Below are 14,362 nucleotides of genomic sequence, written 5' to 3'. Positions count from 1 at the left end.
TCGCTAGTATCAAAATCTCCAAGTTTTGCTAAAAAATATAATTTCAGAAGTGACTAGATTGATAGCCGTTTAGCGGCAAGAGATTGTTGATCTCATTGTTTTGTCTCGGGGCCAAGAAGTATAATGTGAGAAATACAACACATGTTTAATATCATTTCAGCACGTCATACAATTCTAACCTGTGTTTCTCTGGAGGACTTCAATCTCTCTGGCGCTTCCATTAAACACCAGTAGATTGTTTTGACCATATGAGGTGATTCCAAGTGGGTCTGTGGTGTATCTATTTGTCCAACCTTGCCCACCCGTTCGGACATCAATCGCGAAGACAAGAGATGTCTGATAGTTTGATATAATCACCGAGTTGCTGACTTTGACGCTGCAGACTGCAACCCAACCTTGTGACAGCGCCGTGCACTGAATGTGCTTTACTATCTTACCATCAAGGGTGTAAACTACCAGCTGATTGTTGGTTCTGTCTGGTACAATGAGCCGATCTTTAAGGATAGTCATTTTATTACTCCACTGCACGCTATCCGTGTGGTCCCAGCTGCTTATTGACTCTCCCAGCAGGTTGCTCATGTATATCTTCATTGGCTTTCCGTAAACGAGGGTGTATATTTTACTTTTATGCACGACAATGCTCGCTACAGCTTTACCGTGCATCAGAAAGCGATTGTGTAACTTGTATTTGCTGTCAATTTTACAAACGTTGCCATCTTGAAGCCCAACATATGTACTTCCTTCATAATGACACAATGATAATGGAGGGGATGTCAGTCGTACAGTTTTGAGGAAGTTTATAAATTTTGGCAGTTGCAGACTTGATGTGAGGCCACTGGTGTGATCCAGCCTGCAGTCGTATGATATAAAATCACACCCTTCATGTACAGCACCTACAATAGGTAGTTGACAAGACACACAGTGATTCTGTTTTTGTCCTTCAGCATGACTGTCAGCCGTATGATCGTTTTACTTACAGGTTTCTGTAAGTTTGCCTACTTACAGGTCTCTGATAGTTGACCTACTTACAGGTCTCTGATAGTTGACCTACTTACAGGTCTCTGTCAGTTGACCTACTTACAGGTCTCTGTCAGTTGACCTACTTACAGGTCTCTGTCAGTTGACCTACTTACAGGTCTCTGATAGTCGGCCTCCAGCTACCGATCTCCTTGCATAGCTGGAAATAATTGTCGACACAAATTTTTAATGAAAACTAAGCTTGTTTCTACTGTACAAAAAACAAATAAAATATTAGTTTGTTTAAAATTTCAGCATGTCTTAATTAACAAAAGCAGCATTTTATGAGTAACAAATATTTAGACAAAAGTTCATTTACACTTTAAACAGGCCAATCTGCTTTCATGTGTCATATCTCAAGCGTTAACATAGGATTGGCATCACCATGCCATATTGGAGCAGGTACTTGATGGGCAGGTTGTCATGTTATGCCACCCTGTTGCATATAAGTGTCAACATTTAGACTGGTGCTATGAGTACATTTCAACACACAAACAGGCATTTCACATTATCTGCGAAACTGATTTAATTTCTGTGAGATATTGTTTGTATTTAGTAACCTCCAAGTCATTGAGAAAGTCACAACAACCTTGAGCCAGCTATTCACGTGCCGAACAGTGTGAATTATGTAGTCTGCAGGCAAGCCCTTTGCGATGCGCAGACTAGCTTTATGATAAAAAGTTCGGCATGCCAATTCTTTGGCATAGAAAATGAGAATAGTTGTTTTTGAGATAGGAACTGTGTACATAACAAAAGGTCAATTTGTAAATCACGTCATTACATCAGCAACATACAGAAAACTCGCTACCAAAGGTGTGTGTATACTCGGTGTACCAGCCATGCATAAAATTTTCATTGCAGCGCTCATCTCATTTCTCCTAATACAAAACATTTAACGGCTGGCAAAAAAACAGTTTCATAGTTTTTTAAAGTTTTACAAAAAAGAGGAACTATATTTTAGTTTATACAAATGAAGTTGGTTAAGAAATAGTCAAATTTTAGTTCAAAATTAGTGACAAACCTTCAGTGAGCTTAATATTCTCAAATCTCAGCTTTGGGAGCTCTTCCTTCACCAAACACTGAATGTCACAGTATGTGGCTGTATGATCTTTAATCAGATCTACCTGCGTACAAGGTAGGACATTTGCACCAGCACAAATGCATCTAGCCGGTATCATGTCCCTACCAAAGTTTATCTACTACTGCAATTTTAACGCTTATCTGTAAACTACATATGTAAATAATAAAATGTCAAGGCAATAACAATGGAGTCCTAAAGCCTTCTGTTGCCTGTAGCAGACTTCTTGGTAGTTTCACTAACACGTTAAACTACAGTTTAAACAAAACCAGCGTTCTCATCTAAATGTGTTTAACATGTGATGAAACAGGAAAAGTTAAAAAAGTGTTTGACATATTGTGTAGAAGTTTACACTTTGTTTTAGATATCTAGAATATGTTAAAAATGATGCAAGATACACTTTCTGTACCTTTAGGTGAGAATTGAAGAATTATGAACAAGCTAGAGGAGAGGTTACTAGGTTTCTAGGATAGATCAACAAATATCATCTAATAATAGAATAAAAGGCTAGGTTAAAGGAAACCTATGAGTATAAAGTAGCTAACCAAACCTGCAACACTCTAACCTCAGACCGACTTCAGAGTTGGTTAGCTTTTATCATTGTGAATTGTAGGATAAATGTAAAGCAATGCACAACAACTTAGCAAGATAATTGTAGGAAAAATTGACTGGCAGAGATGTTGGAAAAACTAAAAAAAGGTATTTATATATATATAATTATTATTGTTAGAATATGCATAAACTTGGTTCAGAGAAATAATTCGGTTAAAGCGATATATAAGGCATGTAGTATAATTATAACATATGAGAGCCTATAGAACAATCTGGAGTTTTTGAAATGTTGCCATCCTTGTTTTTAGGAAATAATTCAAAAAATAAAGAAGCCTGCTCACCTTATGAGAATGCTTAAGTCTAGCCTCAGATTTTAAACAGCATGTGCTTATTGTTGTTTGTTGCTCTCGGATAATATCTGAAAATTGTTGCATTTCAGTTTTGGACTTGTTCCTTAGCTCCACCAAATGCCTTTTGGATGGCGCCTAAAATAACATTTTGCAAATAAAAAGTAGCAATTTTTTCTCTTTTGGTTCCTTTGATTGGTAATTGTCTTCTCTAGAGCAATACATTTTATTAGTGCAGTGGACTCACGCCATATTATTTTAATTTGTTCCAGTGTTGGTATCATAAGGCGAAAATGCCATATAGAGGAGCATAGAGACTCATAGTAAATATCTAATGCAAACACCTGGTAAAACCTTCAAAGTTGTATACGTATGTACATACTATACGTATATATACAGTTTACGTATACAATATGTTCAGTATGAATAAATACTGTACATATTAAAAACCAGTAACAAAATAATTAGTAACTATAGTTACTTACAGTAACTTTAGTGTGTTAAGTGTACTTAGGTGGTTATGATCTGCAGAAAAATTTAACATTACAATGTATTATGTGAAGTACGCACTGTAGGGACTTCTTCCCTTCGAGACAGACATATAACATGAACGTTGAATTTAGCTTAAATTAATTTAGCTTACTAAAAACATACTTAAAACTAAGTTGTAGTATGTATTTTACTTAACTTCAACTTCAACTTTTGTTATTCCAGCGTATTCAATACACTGACTGCCAAATTTGAATTTCGAAATAAATTTTGGTTGATATCGTATAGCGAAAAAATGGGATGTAGCGAGGCCAAAAAATGTCGTAGTGTGAAAAAATCGCATAACAGAGTCATTGTAACTGGAGGGCAATCTGTATTTAAAACTTTGTAAAGACAATACAGTGTATGTTACATGACCTTAAGTTTCGAAGACTGCAACATTTGCTGAGTTTCAAGTGCATGCTCATCAATGGCTGCCAGTGTCAAGCACAGCAAGGCAGCCAACCTTTGCTCTTTATCGACTACTTGGCTGATGAGGCAGCGTATTTGTTGTGTCAGCTGAAGAGCTAGTTCATCTATGTCCATCATTTCATGTGAAGTTTCTGCACAATTCAACATCATTGTAAAAGCACTATGAAGCATTCTCAGAGTCTCTTAGATGATCCAGTACTGACAGAATACGTAAGTCCAAGTGACTAACTAAAAAATATTGGTCATCATCACCATGGTAACATTTAAATCATAATGCCATTTAAGTAAACAAATTATCGCAAAACCTTTGTGTATGAATTTAATTTCAACTGCAATCTGCTTTGTATGTTAAAACTATGAGATGTTGGAGCGCATAATCCCATGAGAATCCACTGTAATTCAGTTAATTCGTTCCTCAGCCTAAACATAATAACATTTACCCCACAGTACTAAATAGCATTAAGTACTGTGGAGTAAATTCCGATAGCATTAAAATGTTACATAATATAAAACTATGTAAGTTAGATAATTTCATGCAAAAGAAACAAGTTTTTCTAGAAACAGAGTTTTCAACTGCCATTTTAGCCTAGAAACAAGCGAACAAAGGTGTAGGTGAGGCGAGGTTGGAGTGACGATAAAAATACACAACTAAAGCTCAAACTAACTTCAATATCTTATTTTTATATTTTCAATGCTTTATGATTTTCACCAACTTCTTCATGTTCATTTATAAAGCTATAATGTTTTTAAAAAAATGTTACAAAGAAACTTCGAACATAGTATGTTGGAAGCTACTTTTGGTGTCGAGTACAACTCAAACTAAGTGTCGCATATTAGAAAATCCGCAAGTTGACCTGATTGTATGAAGAGGTTTGGCTGTGTTATGAAACATTTTTAGAGCCTTTTTAATGAGAGCTTAATGCATGCATAAAAGTTTGCGAATTGAAACAACCGTGGTGAAACAAATCTAGCACAATATTTTATGGAGTACAGCAACACTAGATTTAGCTTTAGCTCACAAACTTACGTAACAAATCTGTTTATTGTTTTATTGTTTATTGTTTTAGCATGAAACACGTATTATGTAAGGTCATTAAATGCTATTTTTAGATAAATATTTTCAAAGTTTGTTTATTTACCTGCTGTACACTTTCCAGGACTACAGAGACAATCTACACACATGAGAACCAGGCATGTTTTGCAGGCTCTTAGGTACGATAGTCCTGTGTGTATAGGACATAGTCTAATCTCTAGTTGTTGAGCTTCTAATCTGTACTTATTTATCTCCATGTGTACGTGTTCCTTGAGTATTTCCTCATGTGACTGGGAGCAAAATACACAATTGTCAATTACGTAAACACTTTCCGATTGTTATAAAACAAAAACACACAAAACTAAAAAACATAGCAAAGGTGCCCAGTTTCTCAGCATAGTGACTTCTGTGAACTTTTCAGCATTTTTAATTTTGTCAGGCAAGCCATTCAATAATTTGACAGAATAATTGTATGGCTCCGTGATCTCAACCAGCATTCTAAAATGATTATTCTATCACCAGCCAAATCTAATCCAGGATCTCAGTCAGGTTAGCTCAACCTTCAAGACTGGTCCATATAATACTAAGATGCTTTAGAAGCTGGCAATATACCAACTCACAAGCTTTCACTTTTTTAATGCAATACCCTAGCCTTTGTGAACATACAGTCATCCATCCTGCAGTAACAAAGTATAACAGAACAAGATGACTGTAAAACTTCTATTTGAAAGCCATGGTGCTTAATTTGTCAACCCCTCCCCTATAGTGGTTTTTTTAGAGGTGACGTTCAAATAGAGGGTGGCATTGTTTTTTGAATAATTTAGCAGAATTTTGAGAAAATAAATTTAACCAAATTTAACCAAAATATAAGCAAACACCGTTTATATTTTACGCACTCCTACAGGCAGAGGGACATTAACCTTTATGATGCAAGAAATTTGCTAACTTATCTCCAATTTGTCAAAGACTTTTAAATACATATACATTGGGAAGCTGAGAAATATTTCTACCAGTTGATATTTGTTGCCTGCAATTCACCTATGATAATATTATAGCCTGTGCTGCTACTTGTTGGAGCTTTCAATTTTCTATTTCATTTTAAATTTGAAAGCATATTTCCATTTTATATCTATATTTAACAAGGTTGCATAAAAGATCATTTCATTCAATAATTTGTTTACTGCAGTTTGCAGCCAAAACTGGCTTTTTATGTGCAACATAAGAGAAGTTATGAGCGTTGATCCATGTCAGCCGTGTTTATATTACCGCAATAATGCTATTAAATAATACGCTATAAATCTGCAAACTATAATTTTTATAATAATAATCTATCAAATGCTACAAATATATATTTAAGAACAAGTGACATAAACCATCCATTCTTATAAGGCTTACAAAAACAAAAATTAACATTTTTCAAACAGCAATATTTTCTCGGCCAGTTGCATTGTATTTGTCGCTTTTGTTTAGACCCATTTCATTTTCTTCCGGCCGTTCAATACCTTCCACAGTGTCTTCTGACCTCAACTCTTCTTCTGCACTGCTGAATTAGTCGATATTAGCATTCAAACCATTTTTTCAGCAGAGTAACACTTTTACGCGTCGCTATATAGAATACAATTTCCTTGCAAATAAAGAGCAACTTTTAGCTGCGTGTAAGCTTGCGCATGCTAAGCCAGAGTTTTAGCCTCAAAATAGTAGCAGATTTTATCGTAATTGCTAAACGGCTTTTCATAAACATTGAAGTATCAAAACCACATTAAACAAGGAACTAAGATTACCCTGTTACAGTTATTAATTATTTCTGTGGTGTCGCTTTCAAAGTTTTAACGAAAAAACTGTACAGCTTCGGAGTTAAAAAATGGATTTCGATACGGACAGCAACAACAAAAGAATTAATTGTTATTGATGTAATTGAGTCATTATTAGTAACATTTTGTGTACACTTTTCTACTGCTCACTTGCTATTATGGGTTTGTAAAGATCAAAGAGTTTTAAAGTGGCGGTCATATAAAGGTGACATTTAGTTAAAGGGTGGCACTGTATTTTTCAACCCTTCTCCTACAGTGGCGATAAATATAGGTGGCGATCAAATAAAGGTGGCATTTAAAAAGAGCTTTTACAGTAACTTCAACTTCAAAAATCTTTCTAAATTGATGAGCCAGTAAATCAACTGAATTAATATATTAACAAACTTCATCAAGGAAATTTAACACGTGTATCTTCAGATTCCTTATTGTATCATAAACAGTGAGATGTTTAACAATTATCACCCATCTTTGGTGAAGCAGTTATTATGACAGGTTATGCGCTACGCTGAGATGGTTACGGACTACTATATATCTCTTGTATAGTATACTCAACACATCAAATGCTGTACAAAGTACATTGTAGGGTACTATGTAGTCCATTTTAAATGTTATGTATAGTTCTTATGCAATTTACTTGCCAGGTTGTTTGCCCTAACAAGTCTAAATCAATACCGTCCGGCATTGTATGTAAAAGGAAATGGAGTTTCACTGTCAGTACGCATGAAGTTATTAAAGTGTGTAACTCACCTGCAAATGCTTCTTACAGTATTTCTTGCTGCAGGAAAGGCAATAAGCTTCAGCTCGCTCCTTCACGAGGTTTTTCATGCAGACATCACATGAATACAGCGGTGTGTCACGAGCGTACTGCGGGAGGCTCTCCAGTTTCTCATCAAATACCTTTCTATAGCAATACAAATATTTACCCTGTAAAGAGTTGTTACAAGTGTGCAACTTGAAAGCATCATATTGACTAATATTGCTAGAGAAGTGCTCCAACTACAGTGCATTACCACATCCATTTCATCCATTTCATGAGTCATATCCTTTGTTCAAAGAGCTACTAGGTTGAGATCTGACAAGTAAAGGACAGACGACTCTTGCGCTATAAGAGAGTTTGGCCACCAATGATGTGTCATGTTAAACAACTAGCTGTAAAACTGCTCATAAAATAAGCGAGGAGATCAACTATTGAAGGAACAGGCTCTAATAACAAATCAAAGTTTCGCTGCAACGATGAATGTGGAGAGTGTGACATTGTAGAGCCAAGGCTATTTTCTAATGTTTATTATCGCATTAAGTTTCTCTTGTCTGATATATGGCTATATATTTTTAACCTGCATGTGGATAGAGGGCATCGCAACACTTTCTTTATGACAAAGATGGTCTGAAGGCAAGCCATACAGTGGATATGTTTACACGGCAGTACTCTGGCATCTCCGGTTATATCACACCTCTGGATGCAATACCCACACTTTACAGGTCTTCTCTCAACTTCATGATTACAGCTGTCAACATGGCTGGCTAGCTGACAAGCTGCTTCCATAACTGAAATTAAAATTTGCACCAATATGATGCATGAATCTAGAATTGCTGTACAAAAAATGCAATTTTATTTTACGACTTATTGGAAACTAATGCTTATCGTACGGATTTGGAAAGAATCTCAGAGAACTCACAAAATAGCTTTTGTATGCATGCTTTTCTGTTGAATGAAGTTTCCTGCGGCTAATAACATTTGTAGATTTTGTCAGACATACTCTTTTTCTGCTAATACAATTTGTAGAATTTGAGGCTACAACAATGAAGCCAATCATCTCCTTGATCATCAATAAAACAGTTGTTGTAATATTCCCTGCTACACTGTTAAACGATATACAAGTTCTCTGTTTGATCGACCATCAGTTTGCAAGATTACACTGCTTTTCAATTTTGCTGGCTCCCGAAATTTCTTTGAAAGAAATTTTTAGTTACCAAAATCTTTTTCCTTTGAGCATCTGCGTCAAATCTCTTTAATATAATGTTTATGCATTAACATCTAGCATCTGGACCATTTTTATATAGTGGCTGGTCATCTTTAATATATCTTGTGGCCATCATGGTATATCGTGTGGCCATTTTGATATTGTGTGTGGTCATCTTTGTTATAGTTCGAGGTCATCATAATATAGTGTGTGGTCATCATAATATAGTGTGCGGTCATCATAATATACTGTGTGGTCATCATAATATAGTATGTGGTCATCTTTAATATAGAGTTTATGGATATCTTAATTACGGTAAGTCATTAGTTAGTGTTTTTAGTGTTGTTAGTCATAAATTAGTGTTTGGTACCTTTTCACCAGTTACTGAATATCAATTGATTGTTTGTTCCATTACCACCTCAATAGTTCTAACGTGTTAAGGAAAGTGTTTGATTCAACTTTAAACTGGTGACTATAACCCAACACGGCAAAGATCTTTAAAAAATAATAATTTTACATAATATATTATGACAAGGAAATTGTTGCTGAACAATTTAGTTACATTTGAGACAAATCATATATCAGAATCCTGTCAAGTCATGATAAGGAAGTAATGTCTTTTGTAGCCACATCCTGTTATGGCCCAAATGCATTTAGTTAGGAGCGGTATGATTGTTAGACAGGAATATGATATGCGATATACATGATCGGGTGAAGCAGAAGAGGCATCACTAGGCACAGCAGAAAAGATATGGTGCAAGGTACCCTAGCTGTAGTACTGCTAATCCTGAACTTCATAATGCCTTATAGAGAAATGTGGCTAACCTTTTTATCTGTCACAACGCTGCCAGTGTGAGTAGCAAATAGTGGGTGGCTCGAGGGATTGCAGTGCACAAAGTGTAAAACCGGAGTCAGCGCTTGTTAAGGAAATGACTTTCTTAGCTAGAAGCCATCTGGGAAATAAAATAAGATAGGGCTGATTAGTAATGGCTAACGATTAAATCTGTATTCCCTCATTACCAGCACTTGACAGGCCAACTGCAGTCAAACCCCAGACCAGTCAACTGATTGCTGTAGATTTTATTGTCTTATTGATGGCTGAATGCCTGTTTTTATTTCAGCAACAAGCAATATCGCAGGAGTAAAATCAATAAACATTCATAAGCAAGTAGGGTAGTAGAAAACAACTTGCAGTAGTATAAAAACTTGCCTTCTTTAAAATAAACACTGCAGCATCTTACAATATTTGAAGTACAGTACTTTCTGTGTGCTTCAAGAGTAGTTGACAAAAGAGTGAGCTAACAAAAAGTGCCTTATATATGTGTAAAAGATATATTTTGTCCATCCCTAGACTTTAAGTCTTCAAGTGTTAGTCCGTGGGCTTGAAAAAAGACTTTTACGTCTTCAAGTGTTAGTCTGTGGGCTTGAAAAAAGACTTTAAATCTTCAATTATTAGTCCGTGGGCTTGAAAAGAGACTTTTAAGTCTTCAAGTGTTAGTCCATGGGCTTGAAAAGAAACGTTCAAGTCTATAAGTGATAGTTCGTGGACTTGAAAGGAGACTTTTTTTGGGCTACGCTAGTTTTGAATCACAAATTTGAACTCTCTTTAAATGGTGGCAAAGAGCTTGTGTGTGGAAAAGGCAACTCCCTAAATAGCATAATCTCTTAATCTTTTCATATCTTTATATATCTAGAGTTTGTGTCCCCATGCTTGTAATAATGGACTCATTCCTTTGGCTTCATCGATAAAGACTGCTTTTGTAGAAAGAATTCCTATGTGATGTACACATGTTATGTTTTCAGATTTACGCGTGTTGTCCTGCTAAGTTTTGAGTAACTTGTTCATCCTGCTTCCAGTTATAAAAGGAACAAGGTCTATGTATTAATCACAGTCAGGGATACATAAAGCATACAGATGCTGAGCAGGATGGCAACTCTTTAAACTTTGATAAGAAATGTCAACTGAAGTTTTTCATTGTAACAAGAGAGTTCATGGTTTGTGTAGACATTAGCCTGCAGTGGGCTTGTGTTCTAAACTTGGAGTGTTAGCTGGGAGCTGCTAGGGCAGGTTTGACACAAGAACTGACAACATTCACAAGTGGTGACTCTCGCATAGTCTCATTTTTGTTATACGTAATAGTCAGAGCAAACGCTGCCAGCTACACTAGTGTACGATTGATTTACAACTGAATTTTTATAGCATTTTAAAGTTATTTAAAAGCTGTTTTCATATTTGTAGCTGAAACAGTAAATTCAGTTTTCTGTTCTCATAATATAAAAAAATAACTATAAGTAAACTTTAGCATAAACTAGTAATGAACTTTGCCGAGTTTCTTTACTCTTTAGAACACTGTGTGAGATGCTTTACAGCGACAAATAATGACTGAGTTTACGCTCAACATCTTAGGGAAGTTAGGTTTGATAAGAAAGCGCTGTCACTTATCAGCTACAAACATTGTTTCCTTTACAAATACTTACTTTAAGCTGCAGTCGACAAACTCACATAAGACTTCAAACATAAAGAATGCTAAGGCACACTAATAACATTTTGCTAGCCAAGTTAACATCTTATCGACTTAAGCAACAGCTCGTGTATATATCCAATGATGGAAAATCATTCTTCAAAAGAACCATTGGTTGAAATAAGATAGTTAGTCCTACAATAATTTCCACAAATTCTAAGGCACAGATGTCGACATGCAATTTTAAAGACAGTCACTGTGGCCCAGACATGCCATAGTGTGTGCTAATAATCTCAGATGTGAAACAATGTTTTTATCTTGACTGACCAAACAGTTTTTTTTAAATCGAGAACTTAAACTAGGAAGTTCACGCAGTAAAGCTAAGGCTTATAAATGTAGTAATGACAGAAGTGTATTTAACTGCGGTTATATATAATTTATATAATATATATACAGTGGAAGTTAATAATTATCAAAGGGATAACTACTTAAATGAAGCTAATAAAGAGTACTCAACATGAAGTATGGAGCTAAGTCTACAAATAGTATAAAGCATAGTTTGTACTTAGCTTTCAGCTGCTGTCAGTTTAAGGATACGGTCTTTTTTCTCTCATCAGGATGTACTCGAAGAGCACATCCTGATTAAAGGAAAGACTGTATCCTTCAACCTGACAGCAGCTCAAAGCCAAGTACAAACTATTTTTAAGCTAGTTTTAGATAATGCTGGCAACTTCAATTGTATAACATGCCAGCTTCCAGTTAGAATCACTCGCTGACTTTTATGAGATGAATATGAAACATATATATATATATATATATATATATATATATATATATATATATATATATATATATATATATATATATATATATATATATATATATATATATATATATATATATATATATATATACATCTACATAAATTTCAAAGTATGTTGTTTGATGTGTCCAGCTATAGCTATTAAAATTTAGGAATGAAATATCTGCTTCATGCTGGGATTGGTCTCAGAACCTCCATTCACCTGGCGCTAATCTTACCTATTAAGCTATGAAAGATGCAATGATTTCATTAGGCGATATGAGTCTCTATCTAGGTTAAAATATGCATAGAACTTTGCATTACGCAACATCACTAAAGCTTGCTCTTACAGCTCTTGTTAGTAAGTTGAGCAATAGGATAGCAGCGGATTCAAATTGGTCATTGGCAATGTGCCAGGCTAATAGAAAGTGGCAGGCAACTACATTACCTGTCATTGTTTATAAACTGTTTTTGAATACCCATACAACGCCAGGCCTTCGGCTAGTCTAACAATATAGACCAGAGTGACTAAATAAACATGGGTAAGTAAGCTGGCACATAAGCAAGCCTCAGAACTACAGAAATTTTTATCATACCCCTTCATTGGTTAAATAAATCACTATAGCAAACTTGAGGGAACTGCTAATTTTCTATACCCACAAGCAGTTGTTAGTACAGGAAATGAAAGAAACCATTTAAAAGGCACAATGTATCAACAGAGTATACACCACACTTTAATGGCCCGCTGGCAAGGTTCAAACAATTTAAGAAAGCAATGACATGTTTTGAATTCTAGAAGTTCATAATGAGAGGACTGTTATGGCTTGCAGCGTAGTATGCTTCTCAAGCATGAGTATTTAAGATTTGCCAATCGAGAACACAAAATAAATTGTGGTTGGGGTTGTCTGGCAGTGTATCGAATAGCTGTAGATGTTGCACACAGACTACCCTATAACAATTGTCAACCCAGCAGGTGTTTCTCAGCATCTGACCACCTCTGATATCCACATATCAGCAACACGAACAACGAAGTGTAGCCGTAAAGCATTTCGAAACTCGAAGTATTTAGTTCAATTTATATGGTAAGTTCTTCTGCAGTTTATTTTTTAGAGATATGACTTTTTAATTTAGTACAACTTAATAGCAGCAACACCTTTACATAAATATTCTTGGATAGAGAGCCTTACACAAGCTGCTGCTACTACTACCATGGATTGCGACCAAAACACAGATAAATTACAAAACAGTTGTAAATCTGTTAACAACACGGCAGCAAGCCTTTTAGTTTTAATTAAGCAAAAATGTTCCTTGACAGCTGCCTTCCTTGACAGCAAGCTGTCAAGGAAGGCAGCTATTATTACACAGAATGGTGAAGAATGGAAGCTGTTAGTCATAGCCATACAAGAGCCAATGCTATGCTCCAACTCTTTCCTACCTCTCTCATTCAGACAATTAACATGGCTGTATTTGCTGTGGTAAATAGTGTTGTCACTACAAAATGAGAGAAATTACTCACCTGAAGCAACTAGCTAACGTGCAGTGTAAAAGCCAAATTAGTTCACAGGAGTAATTCACTGAAAGTCACTCAAGTGAGTCAGAGAGCCCGAGGAGGTTGAGAGAAAGGAGCCTATTCTACGATTATGACAACTGAGTCGCTCAGATTAAACTGTTGCATTTTGAATTATGCATGTAAGAGCGAGAAATAAAGAATTCCTTGTTTCTAGCAGCTGCGCATAGCTCAAATATAGGCAGAGGTTAAGGTGAACTCCGGAGACTACAAATGAACAGTAGTTACGGTAAATATTTAGATGATCACATGAAGTGACTGGCACATAACTTCTCATGACATATGACAGGTTACAAGGCATATTATACAATGCTCAAATATATCTTTTATCTTGCTTGGCAACCAATGGAAAATTTTTTTTAGCTCTAAAATCTAAATATCAAAGAAAACAGGTGAACAGAATGTGTAGAAAATCAAGGATGCGCACACTAAAGACAGCAACCATACATGAAGACAGCAACCATACAGGAAGCTTAATTCGCAATAACAATTACAGAACATACAGAAATTCATCCCGATCATTGTTCATGAGATGTATGTGACACGTTGTAACAAGTATTCGTTTGTTAACTTTGTAAATAAAATGTTTCGCAATCAACCATCGCAGCTGATAGAATTAAGAACTTGTGGATTTTAAAATTTGAATAGCCAAAAATGTGTCACTCACCTGCCAGGCAATAGCTACTAAATGTGAGACATCCGTGTCAAACACGGTTCAGAGTTGCAGCAAGAGATAAACTAACAGCGATTTGATGAGGAACATAGATGGTTC

At 35.6% G+C, this 14,362-nt stretch overlaps 1 protein-coding gene across 1 annotated transcript in view; it reads right to left on the bottom strand.

Annotated features, from left to right (window-relative positions):
- Positions 1-14,362, bottom strand: part of LOC137385509 (uncharacterized) — a 14,719-nt gene extending 357 nt beyond the window's left edge. The window contains exons 1-10 of the mRNA XM_068071983.1: positions 14,258-14,362; positions 13,540-13,797; positions 9,585-9,712; positions 8,133-8,343; positions 7,546-7,699; positions 5,094-5,277; positions 3,901-4,085; positions 2,989-3,132; positions 2,039-2,141; positions 180-893 (exon numbers count right to left, since the gene is read on the bottom strand). Coding sequence (XP_067928084.1) covers positions 180-893; positions 2,039-2,141; positions 2,989-3,132; positions 3,901-4,085; positions 5,094-5,277; positions 7,546-7,699; positions 8,133-8,341 — 1,693 coding nt within the window. The 5' untranslated portion in view covers positions 8,342-8,343; positions 9,585-9,712; positions 13,540-13,797; positions 14,258-14,362. The remainder of the gene's footprint in view (positions 1-179; positions 894-2,038; positions 2,142-2,988; positions 3,133-3,900; positions 4,086-5,093; positions 5,278-7,545; positions 7,700-8,132; positions 8,344-9,584; positions 9,713-13,539; positions 13,798-14,257) is intronic.

The sequence above is a fragment of the Watersipora subatra genome, chromosome 1 (assembly GCF_963576615.1).
Source record: "Watersipora subatra chromosome 1, tzWatSuba1.1, whole genome shotgun sequence".
Taxonomy (NCBI): domain Eukaryota; kingdom Metazoa; phylum Bryozoa; class Gymnolaemata; order Cheilostomatida; family Watersiporidae; genus Watersipora; species Watersipora subatra.
Note: the sequence above shows the minus strand (reverse complement) of the source record. Positions and strands in the feature narration are given on the sequence as shown.